Source organism: Chionomys nivalis, chromosome 25 (genome assembly GCF_950005125.1).
Source record: "Chionomys nivalis chromosome 25, mChiNiv1.1, whole genome shotgun sequence".
Taxonomy (NCBI): Eukaryota; Metazoa; Chordata; class Mammalia; order Rodentia; family Cricetidae; genus Chionomys; species Chionomys nivalis.
Window position 1 is genome coordinate 10,037,467 of NC_080110.1, and position 24,348 is coordinate 10,061,814.

Below are 24,348 nucleotides of genomic sequence, written 5' to 3' on the forward strand. Positions count from 1 at the left end.
TTAACTTTAATATATATATATATATATATACTTTAGATATTCTAAATCAACTCATTATTCTAGATAATCCATACTCATTTCAAAATGTAGAAAAATAAGTAGTAGAAGTAACTTTTCCTAACAAACATAAGATGATTATAGATATACATATGTCTTCTCTACCTTCACAGGTACCTTCTACATGTTTATATATACATAAGTTTTAGTTGATAAGATTTACTATGACAAATTATATAGGTTCAATAGACCACTGCTATGTTTCCTAATGTGTAAAAACCCCAAACGGTCCTGTAGCTCCCAGGTTACTCAGGACCAGTTCAGGTTTTTACAAGAAGAGGCCCCTCTGAGACAGGGAACTAGAAGTTGTCTGAGGGCCACCCTCGGGAAGACTGGCCGGCAGGAAAGTTATAAAGAGGAGGTGGGAGGGTGAATATTAGGCCTCAAAATTTTTTTAAAAAGTCAGAATAAAATGAGTAAGTTTTTAAAGAGACAGAGTATGGAATGTGTCCAGATATATGTTGTGCTGATTGTGTTGTCTTTTGCGTTCTGGACTGGAGAAAGACATTTGATTCTGGGAACTGCTAAGAAAGGTGTTTTGACTTTAAAGTACAGGCCTAAGGATTTGAGGCTTTGGAAAAGGGGTTCTGCTTTTGTCTCCAGAGGATGCGACCCTGGGATTCATTCCAGAAGAATGTGGTTTGATTCACTGAGACCCCCTGAAATGTTGCTGTGAATACCCCCAAGAATGCAGTGCCTTTCTGCTCAGCAGGAAGTAGCCAGATAGGTTGACAACGCCCAAATTCCCCAAAAGATTGTTTAAGTGGGGCCCCTTCCCTGGTTCAGGAGCAGCGAGCCTGCTTCCTGGAGTTTTGCTCTGCTCCCCACCCCAATTTGGACCCAGAGCTCAGGCCAGAAGGCGTCTGCAGAAGGCAGCCACCCTGGCCAGTCAGTGCCTGGCCCAGGGGACGCCATGGCAGTGCCAGGAGCCAAGGCGGAGATTGGCACTCTTGTATCAAGAGTGACCCATGTCTCTGTCTGTCTCTGTGTGTTTTAAGTTCCCGGCTCACGCAACTGGCCCTGTAGTGACGGGAGCTACAGCACTGTTTCGGGTTCTACACTAATTACTATCAGGAAAAAAATGCCCAAGACAAACTCTCGCAAACAAACAAATCCTATCTTTGGTAGTTTCTCCAACAAGAATCTCTTAATAAAAGTGACTTTTAAATACAGGGAATACACATTGCCTCTGATGTGTGTCCCTGAATATTTCGATTACTTTTATAAGTGGATTTTTTTTTTCTTATTTTGGTTTTTCGAGTCAGGGTTTCTCTGTAGCTTTGGAGCCTGTCCTGAAACTATCTCTTGTAGACCAGGCTGGCCTCGAACTCACAGAGATCCGCCTGCCTCTGCCTCACGAGTGCTGGGATTAAAGGTGTGCGCCACCACCATCCATCTGGAAACTTTTCCTTAAAGAATAGAGGTTGAAAGTTTGTTTACCTGACACACAGTATAATTGTTGGTATTTGAGTATTAATTCAACATAGGTAATTAGATTCATTCATTTACACAATTTTTTTGATATTTTTAAGTTCAGGGGATGCTGTGGCTCAGAGCAAGCCCTTTCAGACCAGGACCCTGCTCATGCTAAGTGTGTGCTCTCCTACCCAGAGACAGCCTGGACTCCCAGAAAAGTTTTTTAAAATGTATATATTTAGAATATATGCAACTACTAAGAATTAGCAAACAGTGACATCTTTCTATATTTCATTCCTAATTATTTATAATACTTGCTTTTACTGTGATTGGACAAGAAACACTGCTGACAGAATGAATGCTGGGAGTTTCTTCTTTCAGTTCTGCTTTGTGGAAGGGTCTCTCTAACATCTCTCCTTAGTTCACTTTGTGGACAATGACTTCCTCTGTCATAATTTTCTTGGTGAACAATTTTCAGTCAACACCGAATCCCTTTATACCTGTTTATTGCACTGCTCTTATTTATGGGACCCATGTCTACCTGATGACGTAGATGCGGATTTTAGTTGCCTTCCTTCTCCTTTAACGCTAGTCATTCCACTGGGAAAGCCATGCCCACAACCGTATACGAAGCCTTCGTACTGCTCTCCATGTTTGTCATGGCTAATCTTAGTTGTCAACTTGACTGCCTGTGGCCTCAACTCAAACCCAAGCAGCGGGGCACACTGGTGAGGATTTTCTTGATTGAATTCAAGGTCAGAAGACACGCTTTAGGGCTGAGCCACACCTTCTGGTGGCTCATACCAAGGGGGATAGGAGAAGGAAGCTTCTACTTTTTCCCTGCTTTTCCTCACTCTTCCTAGCAAGTGCATCCATCCTGTTGTTGAGGCATTCTCTTGCTGTTATTAAAGACTGCTTCTTTGGGATTCCAAAGTAGACAGAAGAACAGCAGCTCTCTAGAATTTCCCTGGGACTCCAGCACTAGATTGGAACTGTGAAGACATTCAGTCTCGTACTGAACAACTACCAGATCCCTGGCCTACTGGTTGGGAGATATTCAATTTTGAACAACTCAAGACCACAGCCTGTAAGCCGTTCTAATATAACATTTTAATACCTGTATGTATAGATATGTATATGTTCATTATGTGCACACAATCCCCCCCTCACTCCTTCCCACCTTCCCTCTCTCTAACTTATGCTTCTTTAGAGAACCCTAACACAATGCTCACATAATCACCTGGAGACACATGTCCACAAACAGGAAATTTCTGTTCAATAGCCTCTTGTTCTTTTCACTAAACAAAAACCTCAGAGAAATCCCTCCTAGACGAACAGGAAATACTCTAATTCTTTTAATTATGTATTCCTCAGTGAAGATGAAGATATCCTATTTGCTAGCTATTTCGTATAAAGAAATAATGCTTATTCTGATGAACAAAGGTTCTGTAATTTATGGACTTTTCCTCCTCCTCCTCCCCCACCCCGGTACCTGCCAAGGCACTAGAATGTTACCAGGAATATGATGGGCAGTGAGCAAATGGCCTTTGACCTTAGCTAATAGACTGATTTGGGGACAACCACAGACTGTCATCTCTTTAGGTAAGGGTCAGGTATCGCTGAAACAATGGCACAAGCTTTCAGGGAAGTCAGAGATGGCCAGCCATGAACTAAGAAATACTTTGAAATAACATGATCAAGAGGAGTCGGATTTGGGAGTGTAGCTCAGTAGTAAAGCAGAGAGCGAGTGGAAAGGACAGAGAGAGGGAGAAAGAGGGGTGAGTTCTTATCCATAAGCCCAAAAGAATCAATCCAGAGCCAAGGAGGATAGCTCAGTGGTAGAACGCTTGCCTTTGGCACGCATAAGGTCTGGGCAACACGGATACTGCCTGGTTGGGCGGGGCTGGGGGTCGGGGGATGAGTCCAGAAATCATTTTAAAGACTAGCTGAAGTGAGATTACCAAATGATTGGGCGGTAAGATGGCTCAGCAAGTAAAGGCACTCGAGGTCACGTCTAAGGACCTGAGTTGGGTCCCCAGGACCCCCGTGGTGGAAGAGGTGACCCAACTCCACTAGCGCGCTTACCACATCCATGCCATGGCATGCACAGCACACGTGAAATAATAAAACGTAAATCTGAATATTAACCAAATTCTCGTCTCTAACTTGTAGACAGTGATGTCATGACTGTGTGGGAAGACTCTGCTCAGACCCGTGGTGAGCCACAGTGGGGACTCCGGGCGGGGAAGAAAGAACTAGTGGTTTCTCGTCTGCAAGCCTTCTGACTTGGTTTTGTTTGAGACAGGGTCTCACTGTGGAGTCCTAGCTGGCCTAAAACTTACTGTGGAAGCCACGCTGCTCTCAAACTCACAGAAATCCTCCTGCCTCTGCCTTTCAAGAGATTACAGGTGTGATCCACTACTCCTTACTTGTTCTAAGCATGTTTTTGAAGTGTTCCAGATGGCATATTAGTGGTGATTTAGTTATAGCACCCCTCGATCGGTAAGCTAATTTTGTAAGTAGCACTTACAAACTACTTTTTCATACGACACAAAAAGTCACCCATAAGGGTTCTTTTAATGATAAGGGAAAAATACCTTGCATAATCCTAACCCTTATCAGAGTCCCGAGAACATCAAAACATCTTAATACTTTCTGCCTACTACGTCGCACCAAAGTCAGCTGCTTTTTCAGACCAACCAGCGAAGGATCTGGCTATTCCTGGGTATGGATGGCTGAACTCTGTTTACCCAGAAACTGACCCCCTGGAACAAGCTGGCAGGAGCGTGTCTGGAGTTTTAGCTATCAGCCTCAATCCAGGAGACGGCTAAAAGTGACAAAAGCAAGTGACTGTCAGCCTATGCATTCTGAGGGGTCACGGCCGGAAAGTTGGATTCTTTTATTATTTACCACTCATTAAACACTCTGGCTTCCCTTTATTAAATGTTAAATCATTTTAAGTGGCGTGGTGCTTGTGATTTGAAATGGCAAAGTCAGAAGAGAAAGTGGCCCATTTCCTTGTTAATGTGGCATTCAAACGAAACACAGAGCGTGCAGCAGACAGGTTAACTGGCTGCCGACGGGGATGCTGTACAATTACTCATAACACAAGAGCCATGATTAGGGAGAAAATGTCTCCTTACAGGAGGTAGTGTGCAGGAATTCTGTTCCCCTCGGGGCAGGGTAGGCATGTGTAACAGGGAGAGTTCTGCTCTAGTATGTTCCTCGTGTCCCTTCTCACATGCCAGGTCAAGAGCTCTCCAAGGGACCTGTCCACTTTGTCCATCCTCCCGTGTTACTTCATGCCTACCAACAGTTAATTCACCTGCTGAACACAGTGGGGTAAAGACTACCTGATCAAAACCAAGTCTCACGGTGAGCCACGCTGCGGGAATCTGCTTGACCCCAAGTCTGAGCTTACTTTTTGCTATTTTGAAAATCAAGGTATATCCAAAAAAAAAAAAATGCATCTTTAACTACTGAAGGTCATCTTTACCTAGCGAGATGGCAAACTCCATGGGGCGTGGGGCTGTGCCTTGACTAGGTTATCACTGTGTTTTTGTCACCTTGCAGATGGATGGTATCTGGGAGGCCCTGTAGTTCACCAACAGAATGAATGGACTTCTCTCACTAGGCCTATTTCATTGTTAAACAGTCTTCTTTATACCCAGAAGGAAGGTGTGCTATATAAGACAATATCATGAAGACAAATAAAAATGTTTCTCCTTACCCTCTCTCTGAGGTTTCGAATGATATGAATTTTAGGGCATTTTTTAGGTCCAGATGAAATATCCAGCCAGTTTTCAAAGCTCCCCGCATGTGTGCAGTCTTCTCGAAAAGTGCACCTAAAAATACAAAAACAAAGCAAAAATCAACAATAGATAAGTTGGCAGGCATACACACGCCCGTTAACTACAACTGTCTCGTGATCTGCTTCAGGACGAAACACTTTGTACAGTGGGCTGTTGATTTTGAATGCTAATAGTGAAATGATAAGAATATCATGAAAAGCAATGAAGACATAGCAGTGTGTGTGTGTGGAAGGGGTGGTTTCGACAGGTCTAGGAACAGAGGACAAATGTTGACAACATGTTGAACTTAGACCCCTAAGCTACCTCTCAAGATGACACCGTCCAATACATCCATCCAAATCGCCTTCTCGCAAGGATTCAGAAACAAAGAGTTCCTGTGCAGAAATTCCTCCCAAGAACAGTCCAGAAAAGGTTTATATTTTGTATACATTTTAGGTTTGCAACACATCGCTAGAATACCAACCTAGTGAGTGATTCATTTTGTGTTAAAAAAAAATAATAAAGCTACTGTTTGGTGCCTTCCAACATGATGATTAAATGAAAATATTTCAAGGGCAGAGTCTGCCCAAGAATATAATAAGACATTCCTTAACCATCTGCTCCAGAACATTTATTTAGACAGATACCAAATTATATCAAAAGATACGAGAAAAACATTTTGCAAGGCCACTTTCCCAGGTCAGCCAGCTCAGAGGATGCCCCAAATAAATCTTAGGTTGTGGCCAGGGCCACATACTCTGATAAATAGATGCTTTCAAGCTGAGACCACTGGCTTCCCTGGTGTGTCGGCCACTCTAGATCACATTCACTTACCAGACGGGTCACCAACCCATCAGGGAGAATGAATACCAAGAACCAAATTGTTCTTTAAATGGCACAGCACCATGTAGACTCTCCATGAGGAACATGGAGTAGCTTGAAAGATCACACCCCCCTCCAGGCAAAGGGTAAAATGAAGGTAAGGGCGCATGAAGAACCCTGAGTTTTAAAAGAAACTAAAAACCCATGATTCATGAGATCCCCACACATCTAAACGATGACAGCAATCACTTGGGGCGGGGGAGCAGTGCCGTTATGAATGGGCCCAAACAATACATCTGACTTCAAAAGATTTTTATTTCTTCTTCCTCTCCTTTCTCTTTTTAATTCTTAACAATTTAGGCCTCGTGGCTTCTCTTTGATTCTGTGCTCATTTGAATATGCCAAATATAGAACAGGAAGTTTGGTGAGTTTCACTAACCACCATTGCCAAGTACTCTTAGCTTTTCGTCCACCAAGAAACTGGGCTCCCCAGGAGCCTGTGTCCCACCTCCCCCTACGTCTGTGCCAGTTCTCCGACTTCAGAACCAAAGGGGTTTTCATTAGCGATTCTCCAAGGCCGTAAATCTACCTGACCCATGATGGCTCGCTCGTCCGTCACGGACGTTAAGTTCAAATTAAACCTCTCTCAATGTCAGAGAGAGTTTGCTAGCTCTGCGGCTCTGGAGCTCAAAGAATACCAAGACTGGGGGTCCTTATTTGTATCTGGAAAGGATCATGCCTGACAAAAACTCCCTGCCTCTTCTGGACTCTCTGGTTTGTATCAGGGCTCTTCCTCTGCCTCGAAGGGAGGAAGGGGAGAAAAATTAAGCCAACTCTACAGAGACTGGAGTACAAATATTTTTTACAGGCTCTTAATGCTGACTGGAAGTCAAGGCCTAAGGCTGCCAAAAAAACAAGTGTAAAATATTTCATACAAATAGTGCTACGATTTGCCAATTTGCGGGCAGAAAAAAACAGCCATGCCGCAGCGCTATCGCTCCCTTCTCTGAACTATAGCATTTCTCGTCGGAGCCACACATTTTGATATTTGATCATATGTTGCCTTGAATTACAACTTAACTGTCTCATATGTCCATGCCATTTCTCCCCTAGACAGCACTAAGCCCTTTGAAGGAAGAGAGTATCTTGATGTTTCTTTAGCAAATCCCCGAGCGTCTGCTAGCATGAGAAGCAAATACTAGGGTTTCGATAAATAGTTTTGAATGAATGGATGAAATATTAAATCTCTATAGGTCTCTTATGCAGGGTTTTCTTTTTTCTTTCTAGAGCTGCAATTTATGTTTGATTCCTCTTTCTGGCAAAGAGACTGTTTTTCATGTAAAACAAAAGTTTAGAGCAGGAGATCAAATTAGGAGTCACGGTTAGTTTATTTTTTGAAAAAGAAAGTGAGACAACCTATATATAACAGGCTGTTCGTTTTCCACTCCTCATGAAACAAAACCTGACCATGTTGCACGTCTAAACATAAATTCTTTGTTTATGTAAGAAAGGCATCTCTGAAATTCTTTAACTCTCATTCTTTGCCCTTCACCGGTTAAAAAAAAAAATGAAAAAAAAAAAACATATAAAGTAAGCCACAAGACTGAGAATGTATGACCAGATGGTCAGCCAACAGCAGTATCTTATTACTTCTCAAATATTACAGATTGTAGAATCTTCCCGACAGCACGATACCCACACATTCTCATTTCTCAAGGAGGGGGAGCAGAGCTTAACGCTCCCGCATTTTAGTAAACAAAACCAGGGGCTTCGAGATGATTCCTTTGGAAAATTATTCTCATTCTTGTGGCTCAAGCAAGGAAATGGCCAAATGAATGAATCCTCAATCCATTGCCCAAATGACATGAAACCATCATTGTTAGGCATGATGTATGAGGTGGTTCAGTCCCTAGTGGCCACTCTCGCCCCTCCCGATGGGCAGATTCTCCCTCCAAACCTCACAGGGTGGCATATAGATCGGGGTGGCCTCAAGATCACAGTGCAGGAGACCAATGATGTCTCCAAACATCAGATCCTTCTTCCTCCATCTCCCATGGGCTAGAATTTCAAGCAAGCACTCTACTCGCGACATCCTAGATCTCTTCATTTGCTCCACTTCCGTGGAAATTGGAGTCAACTTAGCATGAGTGTGTCCTGGAGAAAATGTCAGGGTGTACATGTGCTTTTTGCTGATGCTATCCTATTTGCTATCCCCTCTTCTGGGGATCTGCCTTAGTCTACTTCCACAGAACACCTAGACCTGTATACTTATAAAGAGGAGATTTATTTCTTAAGAAGCTGGGATATCCAAGACTGGAAGTCTGACTCTGGCAAGGAGCTTCTGGCTATGTCATTCCATGGAAGAAGGTAGCAGGTTAAGAGATTATAAGAAGAGACACTGAGTTCACCATCTCTAGCCTTTCATTTCATAACGGCCGTAAGCATCCATGGACGTGGAGCACTTTTGGCCTAAATACTTCCCACTAATCTCCATCCCCACCCCTCAACACTGCTGCACTAGGGTTTCAGTTTCTAACATGCTTCGAGAAGGACACATTCAAGCTATAACATGCCACATCTGGCCCTAAAACTTCACATCCTTCTCACGTGAAAACTACATTCAACCTCAATAGACCCCAAAGACTTAACTGGCCAGATACCAAATCAAAATCAAGACTCTCAACTAACGTAATTATGGGTGAGACCCTAGGCATAATACATCATGAGATAAATTCCTCTCTATCTGTGACATGTGAAAATTAAATATGGTAGCTGAGTCCAAAATACAATGATGAGACAGGTGGGCAGATATTCTCATTCTGTAAGAAGAACTAAGCACAAAGAGACATATAACTGGTTCCATGTAAGTCTACAACCCAACAATGTGGAGAACATTATATCTTCAGGCTCCAAAATAATATTCAAGTACATATACCACATCCTGGCACAGGGTTACCCAAACACTCAGGCTGCTATGCCTCTAAGGTTAGGATTGGCTTAGTCCACTTAACAGCTCTCATAATCCAGGTCTTATACCTGTAGCTCAAGGGACTTAGTGGTGGTATAATTCTGAGGTCTCAGAAACTGCCCTGTTCCCATCCCTTGACTTTCTAGGCATTGCTAATGAAGAGACTTTCAAGGCATGATGTGGGATTTCCCTCTGTGTGCTGTGATTACCATTAATGAATAAAGAAACTGCTTTGGACCTATAACAGGGCAAAACTTAGTTAGGCAGGGAAAACTAAACTGAATGCTGGGAGAAAGAAGGGCAGAGCCAGAGAGAAGCCATGTAGCCCTACCAGAGACAGACAAAACTTTAGCCAGTAAGTCATAGTCACGTGACGATACACAGATTAATAGAAATGGGTTAAACCAATATGTAAGAGTAAGCCAATAAGAAGCTAGAGCTCATGGACCAAGCAGTGATTTAATTAATACATTTTCTGTGTGATTATTTTGGGGCTAAGCAGCTGGGAACCAACAAGCGGACTCCTACTACATAGGCACTCTCTCTTTGGCCCTGTAGGAGATTTTTGCATAGGCTCCCAGGCTGTCTGTGGTGTTTAGATGGAGGCCATCATAGCCTCCCAGCTCACCAACTCTGCATAGCTATAAAACTAGTACCAAGTAGATGCTATGATGGTCTACCGCATGCATCCTTCAGAATGTCAGTCTAAGCTGTATCTAGGCCTGCTTGAGCCACAGCTGGGGTGGCCAAGGTGCACTGATCCAGATAACAAGGAACACAGTCCCCAAGTGGCCTGGCAAGTGAATACTGAGGACCTTAGGGCACCTCTCTGGAAGCTGCATCCTGAAGGACCCAACCTACTTTGAAGGAATGTATCTGAGGTCAATCCTCCGCTATCTTGAGGAACTGGAACCTGGGTTGCCTTTCTTCTATGGTAATTTCTAGTAAACAGTCCACGGCCACACCCATATTTTCATCTTATAAAAACATCTCTTCATTCCTTATCTGGGCAACTGATAATTTTCCAAAACCTTCTCCCTCTTCCTATTTAATTACAAACTCTGGACTTCAATTATGTTTATTCTTTCACATCTTACTATATCCAATAAAAAGTAATCACGTAACTCCTTCAATATTTAGCTTAGTAATCCTTCCACCAGAGACCTTAGGTCCTTCTTCCACAAAGTCCCAGGACATGGGCATAGTTCCACCAACCTCCTCTCAACTGTTTAGCAAAGACAGTGGAGTGGTTTGAATGAGAACGATCCCATATAGGCTCATGTACTTGGACACTTGATTCCTTGTTTGTGGCAGGGTTTGGAGAGGTTATTTAGGAGGCAGAGCCTTGTTGGAGGAAGTCTATCACGAGGGGCATGATCTGAGGGTTTACAGCCTCTCCCACTGCCCATGTACATATGACATGTGATCACCCGACTTCCCACTCCTGACACCCCATCATGATGGCACCAGCCAGGATGGACTCAATCCCCCTGGAACCGTAAGCTAAAATAAATCCTTTCTGTCTTAAGCTGCTTTTGGTCATGGTGTGTTAGCACAGCAACGGAAAGGAAACAGATATAGGTGGTGTTTCTATTCCCATTTCAGAATCCTTGTTCCTCACCCATCCCCAGACTCATCAGAAGGCCCCCACCATTTGTAGTTCTACACATAGTTTGATCATGACCATGTATGTGATCTCTAAGAAGTCCCAGGATTTTTTTCCCACTGCTGATCTTTACACCCTGGGTTCAGGTCAAGCACCCACATCAGGGGGCTCACATCTGTCCATAACTCTAGTATCTGGGCACCCAACTCCTTTTCTGGCCTCTGTGGGCACCAGGCACGCCCATGGTGTACATACACACACACCCACAGGCACTAATATATGCTTAAAATGAAAACAAATGTTTAAAAAAAGGAACTACCCTTCACATTGCAGTGAGGTCTTACCCATGCTGCTACCCCAGATTCTCCCCAGGCCCAGTTCCCAGCCAGACCCACACATTAGTTATTGATTATAAAATCAACCTGGCTTCTCTGGACTAATGATGGTCTAAGTCCATTCTGTGTTCTTAGAACAGGACACTGCAGAATGGGTTCTTACTGTGAAGAACAAATTATTTTTTATTACAGTTCTAGAAGTCCAAAGTTGTAGGGTCCAGACCTGGCAAAGATATTTTTGATGCATCTCCCTATGGTGGAAGGGTGAGAAAGAGGTAAGAGCAAGAGACAGAACTCACAGCCTCAAGCCTGTGCATAACTGGATTAATCTATTCCTGACTACAAAGCTCTCATGACATAAACACCTCCCTATAGACCCCACCCCCGACAAGCCCTACCCCAACAGACCACCCCCTTCCAGCAGACCCCTCTCCCAACAGCCCCCCAACCACTCCCTTTCTCAACAGCCCTCACCCCAACACTCATCGCCTCCAACAGGCCCCATCCCAATAGGCCCCACCCCAAACAGGCCCAACCTTCCAACTCCGCGTACAACACACCTTTTGCCAGGATAGGATCAATCTGAAAGCTGTAAGATCTCGATTGCTATCTGTGATGGCTGACTTTAATGGCAACTTGTCACAGATTAGGATCATCTGTGTAAACAGCCTCACCAGAGGGCTTGTTCTGATTGCCTTGACTGATCTGGGAAGGACCACCCCAAATGAGGGGGGCACCTCCCGGCAGCAACCCAGATTATAAAGAACATTTTGCTCTCTTGGCCTTCCCGCTTGTCTCTTAATTTATTCACCTGTTGCTGGTGCTGATTCCTTCACTGACATCAGAACCAGCCTTTCTAGACCACTGTTGCTTGCTGGGAACTAGCAGTTCTCTGTGAATCTTCCAAGTTTCGGGCATCAGAGAGAGACTGCAGAGGTACCCAGCCTTGGAGAAGAGGTAACTACTGGGTTCTCAGCCTCCTCACTGAGGGACAGACATGGTGGGATTACTCTAACTGTTGAGGCACCCCGCTTCAAGGACCAAGCAACTACCAGGTTCTCAGATAGGAGACAGCAGTCACTATTTCAGTGAAGCTAATTTAATGTACACACACATATATACTTACATACATACATGTTCATTTATGCTTTGTTCCTCTAGAAACCTGACTAAAACACTATTTTATTTCTATTCCTAATTATATCTTATATCTACATGATAGTCAATAAGTAGATAGAAATCTACTTGAAAATTAGAAAATAAAGCTCTCCAAATGAGAAGAAAAGAAGTTAATTTCTCCAAAAAGCTTTTCTTAGGTGAAAAACTCTTTATGTGGTAACAATTAGTGCATGCAACTATTTAAGAAGCCTGTTCTCAGTTTACTATAAATGTGTTAGAGCTCAATTTGCTCAAAATAATAATAGACTTTAATACCGCCATAATTCTTTGAATATATAAGAAAATGGACCACCTCCACCATCTGTAACCCAGAAAACATGTTCCAAATCTACATAGTCCCTAAGAGGTAAACAGAGAGCTTCAGATACTGCTAAGCTTGCTGTTTGAAGTTCAGAAAGTACTCTGATACGTTGAGTTTGCTTCCGAAGTAAATAGAAACCTGTGTAGTCCCTGAGATCACTGATAAGCTACCCCACACAGCATCTAGGCAACAGTATTGGTGCTGGGCACTGTTCTAGAGTTTACAGCCAGCTCTCTCAACTATATCCTCCTATGCCAGTGGTCCTCAACCTTCCAGATGCTGCAAGCCTCTAATACAGTTCCTCATGCTGTAATAAGTTCAAAGGCACACAGGCTCACTCACCGTTATGTGGCTGTCAAGTGGCAGAAATCTGACCTTATAACTACATGCTTGCCTAGCTGGACAGCTTCCTAGAACTTTAGCCACCATTTTCTAAAGGACACAGGATAAGGCCTCTCAGGGTGTCTCCTTGTTTCCTGGGCCTCAACAGTCTTTAAAAAGCGTGGCTAGACTCAGGCAAGACAGGGAAGTGAGTCTCAGGTACCAGAAAACATAGAGGGTGAGGCCATCTTTAGCACAAAAGGCATGGTGAGGTTTCAGTTGAGAAACACTTAACAGGGAGATTCTAAAAGGCCTTGGATTTTTATCATCATGGCATCCAGTCCTGCTAAAGATTAAAATCCCTGGTGGACTTATCCCCACAAGCCTATTGTGCTCCAAATATTGCTTGTAAACCATCTGTTTATAATATAAAATATATTTCCCCCATAGAAATAATATTATAAGCAGTGATTAGATTTCCAGGTTAGACCACAAAACCCATTTACCCATAATGTAGCCTTGATATTATATATCTGCAACAAAAGAATAGCAGAAAGCAAGGAGACTGTAGCCATTTGAATTATATAGCAGTTTTTCTTCTTCTTTATTTGTGTTTCTGCTCAGTTGGTAGTCTGGGAATGGTGCCCAACTGGATTGACTTTTAAATTTATTATTATTGTATTGTATTTGTATAGCATTTCTATTTTTTTTAATGGGCATGGCTTAAACTATCAATTGTTTTCATGCTAACACAAAGGACAGGAAGACCCACTTCTGAAATCTGAAGTTTCCAGGTAGGTGAAATGTCCCTGTGCTGGGCTGGGTTGGGGGAGGGGGCAAACCTTGAGAATCTGACTCTATTAGGCTAGAATCGCTAAGTAAAAAATTTACCACTTACTCAACCTTGAAATAGAAACTCTGAGCACAGAAACGTAACTCCTACTTCCTGCCGCTAGAATTGCATCAGCATCCTCTAATGTAATTGCTCACCAAGAGCAGACCGTCCCCGAAGGAATCTGATAACTAAATATCAGGTAATTGGCTCAAATGTGGGGTGAGTGTGACCTGTGCCAAAGATCCACACTGATAAAATATCAGGAAACTTTTAACAAGCCAACGATCCAGCTTCTCTCCTCTCCCATAGGCACCTGCGTCTTCAAGGAGGGATGTTTGCCCCAAGAGCATCCCAAGGTCCTCGGCTAAGTGATTTGCAACAGAGGGCTCCGTCTTTAGGAAAGGTACAGAGCACAAAAGAGGGACCAGGTGGTCTCCAGAGTCAGGTGACATTCATTACAGTTGCCAGTCCACGAGATGAAGGAGTCAGACTCCATTAAATGAAGGAGAATAGGAAGTCACTGTGACAAACGAAACTCGGAATTAAAAGGCTCCCAGAATCAGGAAGGGGGAATGCCAAAATACAAGACCAAAATAACTTGCTAAGAAAGCTGAAAAATTGGATCTTCATCACTGATCTGCAAGTCAGTCTACATGAGAAAACTACACTAATAACACGTGAATCTAGTATTTTTATAAAAGGCAAAAATGTCTAGTGTGTCAGGCAATGCCTTTCACATGATTTCATTCATTTGTTCTTCACACAAAAACCTACAAAGTAACTATCACGATTGTCCCCAATAAACAGACACGGGCAAGTGTGGTTTAACAAGCCTCCCCCTTACTTTCCTAAAGCATGGTTATTATGTGAAAAAAACTGAGATTCTGAATTAAGCAAGACCATGTTCTCATCTACCAGTCTGTGTTGGCACTCACAACAGTTAACACAGTAGCTGACTGAGGAGCCTTTTCCTCAGACCACTTTGTGCCCCTGTGACAGTAAGTCATCAGTGGGAAACATTTTTTACAGCTCCAAAGGCTAGGAAATCCAAGGTCAATGGCTTGTATCCAGCAAGAGCCATTTTGCTACATCATCCTACGGCAGAAGACAGCAATGCAGGAGAAGGTGTGTATATATAAAATAGTAAGAAATCACAAGTGAATTCATACGTTAGCCCATTCATGAGTGTAGAGCTCTCATGAACTAAACATCCCATGGGATCCCATGAGATCCGACCTCCCAATACCATTGCGCCAGGGGTTGTTTCCAGCACAGGCTTTTGTGTGTGTGTGGGGGGGGGGGATACATTCAAGCCACAGCACCTTCGTTCTGCCATGGATCTTGCATTATTTCTAAGACCAGTAGGAAAAAATCATTAAACTTCACGAAACAGGCATCACTGTAACTACCTCCATGTCAAACACAAGGAAACTGGGGAACAGGGAGGTTGGCTGGCATGGTATCTAGTGTCTGGCAACAGCATCCACACTCTTTGTGCTATATCAATTGTTCAATAGTTTTATATAGTCTTCCATAGTGGGAACGTAAGTACCAAAGTGATACTATGTTGATTTTCCCAGGACCTGTCCATATAGGAAAATACAGGTTATATGGAATTTAGTGAGATGTTAGTGTTCAGACCAAGAAGTTTGGGTTAAATGTTACATGAAATTAAAAAGGTCTCCTGCTGCAAGCCTCTGAGGGCCTCAACTATGCCACTGTGCCTTAATAACTTGCCAAGACTAGGATGAGTGAGGCACCCACTCTGAACTCTTGCTGAGTGTTATTTTGAGGAACTAGAAACTCCAGTTACACACACAGGAAGCTACGCCCAACTGTTTTGACTGGGAAACCGTGGTAGTTTGAATGAGAACGGCTCCCATTAGCTTGTATATTTAAATGTTTGCTAGTGGACCTATTTGGGAAGTCTAGGGGGTGTGGCCTTGCTGGAAAAGGTGTGTCATTGGGGGTGGGCTTCAGAGTTTCAAAAACACACACCAGGTCCAATCTGTCTGTGTTTCTGGCTTCTGCCTGTGGATCACAATGTAGAGTTCTCAGCTACTGCCCCAACACCAGGCCTCTCTGCCTCTCACCATAATGATCATGAACTAAGCTAAAACTGTAAGTAAGCTCCCAATTAATTAATTAAAAAATGAATGCTTTTTTAAAAAGAGTTGCCTTGGCCATGGTGCCTCTTTATAGAAATAGAACAGTAACTAAAGACAGCAATAATTCACATGGCAGAGTCAGAAAACTTTGTATCTTAATTAACTAAACAAATACAAAATGCCAATGACTAGATAGGAATCTGAGAAATAAGGTTGACCAGATGTCCCTTTGTATAGTTTCTCTATATTGGTTCAATATCCAATATATTTTCCTTGGTACAAGGGTGAACATGGCACAAGGCTTCTTAGAAGATTCTTAGAGCTCTTCCATTCCCCAGAAGGAAAGGGATTTTGGGTGTCTCCTTGTGTCTTGAAAAGCATCTGTTAAGAGTATTTGTTGACTATCCACTTCCCACACTAATATTTTAGCTTCTCCGAGGCACATTCTTGTTCATCTTTGTTTTTCCCAGAATCCAGTCAAGGATCTGGCCCATTGCTGGTATTCAACGAAGGTTAGCTGAGTTGGAATAAGAATTAAAATTTAAAGGGACTAAATTCTTGCCCGTGTCTCCATGATACCAGCCTAAGTCGTTTCATTGATTTCTGTTCATGAGGTTGGTCTGTTAACTGGCACAGTGGAAAATCAGTCTTTGTCTTAGAACTTGGAGCTGTTTAACACACATAAAACACATTTGCAGACTGAAGCACTCACACAAAAGGGATTTGGGGCCTTTACTCTGTGTGGTTCTTCAGCAAGCAACGGGAGTACTAAAAGTTCTCACTTTTCATTTCCAGTACAGACCTTATACAGAAGAATGTCAGGAAGGTGTTTAGAAAAACTAGGTAGTGTGGAAATAAAAGTGGCAAAATGATGCCTGTTGGCTCAGGGAGGTCTGGGTTCTATCTCTATCGTACACATCCCCTGTGTCACTGAGGGCACTTTTTAGACTCTTGGGGTCCATTTCTCCAGCACTGACTAGGTGGCAATAATACTACAGGCCTCCTCTTGAGGGTCATATCAATTCCCATCTTGCCTCTCAGAAACAGTGCACAATCCAAATAACAGAACGGAAACAGCCTGGCATTGCAAGCTGGTACAAGAGCAAAAACCAAGACTGGCAGGCAGGCCTTGGGATGCAGATCTGAACATTGTATTCAGGAGGGGAAGAGTTACTGGGAACAGGACAAACATGAGGTCACAGAGACAAGTGAAAACATTTGAGGAATTTTTAAAAGCCAATCAATACTTGCTTATGAAAGTGCATGCTGCCTTTGATAAGGTCATTAAAAAAAAAAAACCTTCCATTCCATTAAAACCTGTGTTTACTAGAAGGGGTGCTCTTAATGGGGCTTGTTGGAAGTCAGAGCATCACTTAAAGAGATGGTAAGGATAAATACTGGAGCTGTGATGCTGAGGCCTGAGGTGCTGAGTTGTCCACATCTACCAAACAAACCAAGCTGGCTCTGAGCAGTGTGATCATAGCCACTGTCACCCACCCGAGAGGCCAACAGCGGGGCCGTGTCCCTCGATACTTTGTGCCCCTTTACCTTCTGCTTCTGCAGTCAGTAGGCTTAGCTCATATAGCTCTTCCAGCAGCTAGCAAAGGGGAGAAAGAACCTAGGGGACTCGGCTTGGCCCCAGACCCCATTCTAGTGTGGGAAGGTTCCCTGAGCCCCTTCCAGCATTCCTAATAACCCAGATGCACAGGTTCAGCCTGTGCCAGGGTCATTCAGGAATGCCCCAAGGCCGGAACAGCATATTCCTCTCTGCTCCCCACTGCTTCCACCCCACAGACAGTTGCCCTACTTGTTTCTATACAATTAGTCGGCACAATGGGGTCCTCACAGGAGGAGGAGGGACCGCCCCCAAATCCCATTATTATCCTTATCACTGTCATTACAGTTGCACTGGACCAGAGAGAAGTGGCACCGCACAGGCTTCAAGCCTGAGATCTGTGCAAGGACACATCCTCAACAGGAAAGAAGGAAGGAAGGTAGATCTTATGTCTCCAAGCACCTTCCTGGCCATTCCGCTAAATACTATAGTGACACAGAAGACTGGACATGTTCCTTCTGTCCCAGGAAGGCCTTCCGGGACCCCCCAGTTTAAAACTGCTCCCTTTGTCCCTCTTTCCCTTCCTCAATTTTATTTAGCCCTGCTTGTTTTCTCCTGTGCTTGTTCCTTGCTGATTTTGATATGGTCGTCTTCCTCCCCAATGACATACCCACCCATAACCTCAGAATGCCATCCATAACCTCAGAATGCCGCCCTCCTCGGAACTAATCTTTGAAGGGGTAATTAGTGAAGGAGCTCAAGGTGAGATTATCCTGGTTTTAGAGTTTGCAGTGCCTGGTATCTTGCTAGGAGAAAGAAGAGAGAGATTTGGATGCATACAAGGCAGGAGGCCACATGAGACTCCAGAACGAGATAGCTATTCAACCATGAGCCAAGGAGCACCAGGTGCTACCAGAAGTGGGGACTTGAGAGGACAGATCTTGTATTAGAGCCTCCACAGGGTACCTGGCCCTATGGATACCTTGGTTTCAGACATTTGGCCTCTGGAAATGAAACAGATCCACGTGTGCTGTTTTAAGCTGGCAGCTTTGTGGTAACTTTCACTAACTCCAGGAAACTAAAATCTCTTACTCGGAGGACTTGCATGAAAGTAAAAATAAAAAAAAAAAAAAATCTGTGTAACTTACTGGGAGTGCTGAGAACATCTGGCACATAGTATCCGTTGATGAATGTGCCGAGCAGTTTCTGCAACTAGAGAGGGCCCTGAGTTCTGTTCCCTTTCTCAGCCCACAGGTTCTTATGAAATGTCCACATGGGAGGGACACCATGTCCTTCCTGTCCCTCGGCCTCTTTCCTACAATGGTAGAGAATGGGATGGCTTGGGAGTTGGAGATAAACCCAGATATGTATAATCTGAGGCTGGTGAAGAATGGTCTCTAAAGAGGTCTACACTCTAATCCACGGGACCCGTGACTATGTCACTTTTATGGGGAATACTGCAAATGTGGACTAGGCAAAGATCTCAAGCTGCGGAGGCTTTGCAGTTATCTCTGTGCCCCCACGTTAGCATCAGGGTCAGAGATGGGCATGCAGGACCAGCGGAGCCTGGCAATGATGCTCTGTTGGCTTTACAAGTGCAGGAAGGAGAAGCTGATGAGGGATGTGACCTGCCCTGAGAAGCTGGAAAAGGGAAGGACATGGGACGTTTCTACAAGCTTACAGTCCCCTGAAACCCCACTTCAGAGTCTTCACTTCCGGAGCTGCAGTGGAAACATTTCGTGCTCTTGAAGCCACCAAGCGCTCCCCACAGCAGGAGCTGGAGATCAAGGAAAACCCTATCTTCTCCTCTAGAAAGCAGGGTGGTGACAGTATTGATCCCTGACTGCTTAGAGCACCAGGAAAGACAAGCAGGCACAGGATGGAGTCTCCTGGAGGTCTGTGTTCAAGGCCAGCTCACTCTGGAGTTTGTTAGCAGGATGCTACAGGGCAGCATCCGCAATGGAGATCATTTGCTGGGGCTTCACAAGAGCATGGCCACACGTCCTGTGCTCAATGGCCCGTCAATGCCAAGTTTTAGAACACAAACCTTCACTTCACTCCTGCACCTAGGTCCATTCTGCGTCTGCCAACCCTTCAGGGGTCAGGCACGAGCTGGACCGTGAGGGGCGTTGCTGGTAGACTGAGCTAAGAAATGATCTGTTTCAGAGTCCCGCACTAAGTACAGCCCAAGAGGGGCTGAAGATTTCAAAACAGCTACTAGGGGTTCCCTGAAGCTCCTCCAACTGTCACCACTGGGGGAAAACAGGCAGAAGAATACAGGGGAAGGTTAAATATATACAAATAATCAAGGGGGCATCCAGATACCCTGTAATTAGCATGTTGGGGGCTCAGTCTCTATCCTGTACATGGGACTTGTTAAGGAACTGGCGTGAACGGCTGTTTTTGCATGGCTTGTTTTCTGAGAAGGACCCAGTCCAGACTCCATGGTGTGACTGGGCCCAAGGAATAGCCACCAAGCAGATGACCCAGGAAGAGATACAAGATAAACTCACTCTACAAGATACCTGAGGAGGGAGAGGTAGGTCCCGCTAATGCCTGACTTGAGGCAGTTCATCCCCCATACTGCCAACATGATAATCTTTGCAAGCCATAAATCTTTTAAAGACACAGTCCTTTGCTTGAATCCCTTTAATGAGCTCCCGGCACATACTAATTAAATCTAAACCTCGAGTCTTCACTTCCTGATCCCACCCAACACTCTTATCCCTTCCTTCCTTCCTAGTCAGTGTCCTAGAGACAAAAATCCAACCTGCCACTCCCTGAACAGGCCTCGGCTGAGCTGCTTTTCTGGCACGAGAAGCCTCCTACCCCCATCTGCCCTTGGTTTAAATCCACCCGTGCTTCCAGGCCCAGTTTCAGACTTCCTTCTCCTCGGAAGCTGAGGGCAATCCTGGGGGTCCCTCCTCAACTTCCACTAATGCTCACACTACCCCAGCACTTCCGGGAGCCAGACTCCGCCTTCAGTTTCATGGATATTACCTGGCTGAACTCTGTCAGCAGGTGGGTACACTACCATCACCCCGACATAGAGAAGAATATGCAAGTTATCCACACCGAAGCCCAGACCCCGTTCCGTGCAAGGCTTTATTCTACCACTGCAATGCCATTCAGGGTGCCAGTATGGAAGTCAACGCTGCTTATTTCAAGCAGATCTCCCCTTCTATATCCTGCTCAGTAAAGGACACCTCTGTCTGTCCCCCAAGTCTGCACACACTCCCCTGTAACCTCAACAGAAGAGTTCCTGTATTGTGGGTAAAAGGCTTAGAACTCACCCCCATTGGGTATCTTCTCACAAGTCCTTCACCCTCTGACCTGATGCCTCTCCTTTGACCTCCAATCTTGTACTTACCCAGTGCCTGGGCCACAGGAAGAATCTAACTTGTCTGGGGGATGGTTCTTTCCTTTATGAGGTATTGGGTCAAAGGAGAACGAATACGTCTTCCAGAAAAACAGTGGCCACCTCGATCTTTTATTTTTCATTTTGGGGCCCTATTTTTAGCGTGCCTCGCTCTAGGGGGAATTCAATTAATCACCAAGTCCTGTCAGCGTTTGGTTCCAAATAGCTCTCAAACTCTGGAACTTCTTCCCACTATCGCACTAACCTAGCCCCAGTTTCTACAACCGCCTGCTGTCCCATCCGCCAGATGCCAGCCATGTCTCAAGTTCATCTTGCTTCAAATTGTACTCAGTTGCTTGCTCTCCTGATGGAAGCTGGGCAGTGGCTCCTCATGACCCTTCTACCAAAATCCAACTTCCTGAATACAACTTATGAGGTCTTCCCTCATCTGCCCCGCTGGCCGTGTCCCCTCATCTTCCACCACTGCTACCCCATTGCTCATCCACACTCACCTTCAGACCAGGAACTCATTATACTCTGCCGGTCTGTTCCCTCAGCCAGTCTCCCCTGCTGATATCTGCTTTTGCTTCAGGTTTGGCTGAGTTATCTCTTCCTCGTGAAACTTTCCCCAACCTTTCACACGTGAGTTAGACGCTCTTTATGGGTCTCTATGAAATCCTAAGTCTTCCATGCATATCCTTATCACACTCTATTTCATTCATCTCCTTTACTTCTTGAGAGTTTAGATTCATGTTCCCAAGGCCCTAAGCCCTCCTGTACCAAAATTACTCATCCATAGTGCCCTTTGCCATGCCATTTGATAACATGTCCAACTAGATAGAATAAAATAGTATATTTCCCTATCCCACTCATGCTAGGCTTGACTGCGGAGCTTGGTATAGCAATGGAACATCAGTAAACATGTTGAGAGCAGAGGCTTTGAGTGTATAATGTAACTTAGCTTGGGGTCTTGTGCAGCTGCTGCCTGACTTAACAAGAGTAGGTACCCAACAAGAGACATGTGGAACAGACCAGAGTCTCATCTGCAGCATGCTGTAAACCTCTTGCTCCTCCCCAGACCAGACAGGGGAACCATGAGTGAGAAAAATAAATGGAACTAAATACCTGTTCTTTATGGTAGTTGTTCAGTAGGTAGTGTTATTGAAACAGAAAACTCAAAAATAAACTGACCTATCTACCATTAGACTATGAACACCATTCAGAAACCACGGTGTCCCCTGATGGAACATGGGGCTTACAACATGCGGGCACCCCATAAACATTCACTAGCAGATGTATGACTGAAAGAGCAGACACTGGCCTCTGACATACTTGCCTCTTACCTTGCACGTAAGTTCCTTAGAACCAGGAATGGTGTCTGGCTTTCCTCACCAGCAGCTAGCCATCTCACTTCCCACACTGGGCTCTTGGTAGTATTTCAACGAATATTCGTTGAAATTAGAGAAACTGAATTTTGTGGGCTGGTTTGGGAATCCATCCCCAACTTGTGACATGGTTTCTATGAGCAAATGCACTCGTTGAGCCAAACAATCTTGCAAATGAACTTTTGGAACCCCGTAGGCTCATTGGTTCAGGATTGCCAGGTTTGTGGAAATCCATAACTGAACACATGCGCTATGCTTTGCAATATGCAAGAAGCTGAGAAACTGCTTCCAACCCCAAGATATTCAGCCTGAAAAAAAATTCCCTTTCTACCCACACACACAAATGTAGCGCAGGTTGAATTCGAAGTTCCCACAATAAAATACTAGACTTCCTAGACCTCATTGTTTACTTGGTTTTTATCTGCTTATCCTGGGTGCCTATTCTTAACACCAAATCAAAGCGGAATTAAGATCATTTTCTTGGCCCCCCCCTCCCTTCCCAGATCCACTTTCTAGACTTGTATTCAAGAAAGTTCAACCTTCTCAACACCGAAAGAATTATTTTTCTAAATAAATCTGTGACATTTAAAATAAACACAGTGGGATGCTCCACCATCATACAAAAACATCCCCTTTAGCATTCCTAATTTTGAATGGTACTGAGAGCTCAACATGAGTCACAGATCTGAGGCATAGCTTCATTTTATCTTAGGCCAGAACCAAGGCAGCTGGGAACCAAGTGAGGTGAGGTGAGGTAGCTATGAAGGGCCATCGACCATGACCTCAGAATGTTTACTGATACATAAAGCCACGGGTACTGCCTGCCAGTCACTCATCTCACTCACTTAATATGTTTTTGGAGCACACTGTGTATGACAGCGTAAAAGGAGAGACTGAGGAATAAGGATACAGTGATGGGCCACAAAGAACACAAAACAGTAATGTAATCAGAAGTAGGGGGCGGTGGGACAATGGTCTATACCCTATCAATTGTATTTTAATAAAACGCTGATTGGCCAGTAGCCAGGCAGGAAGTAGAGGTGGGGCAACCAGGCAGGAAGTAGAGGTGGGACAACGAGAATTCTGGGAAGAGGGAAGTTTCAGTCTGCAGTCGTCACCCAGACACAGAGCAAGCAAGATGTGACTGCCTCAGTGAAAAAGGTACCAAGTCACGTCGCTAACATAGACAAGAGTTACGGGCTAATGTTAAGTTATAGGAGTTAATAAGAAACCTGAGATGCTAGGCCAATCAGTTTATAACTAATGTAGACCTCTGTGTGATTTTGGGGGGGACTTAATGACTGGGGGAACTGAGCAGGACAGAAACCTCCATCAACAGTAGGGGGGTGGTTATCTGATGATACTGGGTAGTGGGGTAGAAATTGGCATTTATTCTAGGACCAGACAACAAAGAACTAATGTGGGGGAAGAGTACGCTAAGATACAGAAATCAGAAGTTCAGGTGCAGACCCCGGGTAGGCAGTAACATTACTGGAATGTTCTCAAATCAGAAAGACAATCAGTGAGGCTAAGGTGACCACGGAGAGAGCAGCACGTGAGAGGTTGGAGCTGCAGATCACAGGGCACCTTGTCTGCAGGAGGGGATCTGGCTGAGTTGGAGGAGGGCGAGTCATTAGAGCCAACTAATCTGGGAGACACCACCTGGTGCAGAGTCTTAAAGGATTGTTCCTATTGGGTGAGAGAGCAAGGGAAGAAGCAGGGAAAACAGAAAAGAGTCCTGACAGCTAACCGCTAAGAATGGCCTGGGGTCCTCACCCAGTTCTCCAACAGCCCCTTTCACCTGGCTTGCTGTTCTCCCCTGGGGACCATAGCTTCCCATGTCCCTCTAAAGGGCTGGCTGCTTCCTCTCACCAAGCACAGGTGGTCTACCTGGGCCTAACTGCCTCTTCAGCATGGTTCTCTTTCTGACCACCTCCCAGAGTTGAGGTTCATGTCATCCACAGACACCATCCTTGACCCCTCCTCACGGAGCCACCTACAGTGTCCACCCTCACCCGCCATGGTACTACTTACTTTTATTTCTTGCCTACTTCATCACCTTTCTTCAGCATTGAGCCTATCCTTGTTCTGAATGCCTGACACTGACACACAGATGGCTGATTCATCTAATAGTCCGATGACCGTCATAGGTCCCTGACGGTTCTTTGCCCAGTAATCTTGTTCTCCATCTCAACCTCCATGCTATATAACCACCCCACAGACCTTATCATGCCCAGTAACTCCACATCTCTGTCACCTCAACTCTAAGCCACACACAATCTGGCCAGTACTCTCTTCCCACCCCACTTCT

At 44.6% G+C, this 24,348-nt stretch overlaps 1 protein-coding gene across 1 annotated transcript in view; it reads right to left on the reverse strand.

Moving 5' to 3' along the window:
• Plxnc1 (plexin C1) overlaps window positions 1–24,348 on the reverse strand; it is a 152,812-nt gene that overhangs the window by 82,625 nt on the left and 45,839 nt on the right. Inside the window, exon 5 of the mRNA XM_057757721.1 lies at window positions 5,204–5,318. Within this exon, the coding sequence (XP_057613704.1) occupies window positions 5,204–5,318 (115 nt within the window). The remainder of the gene's footprint in view (window positions 1–5,203; window positions 5,319–24,348) is intronic.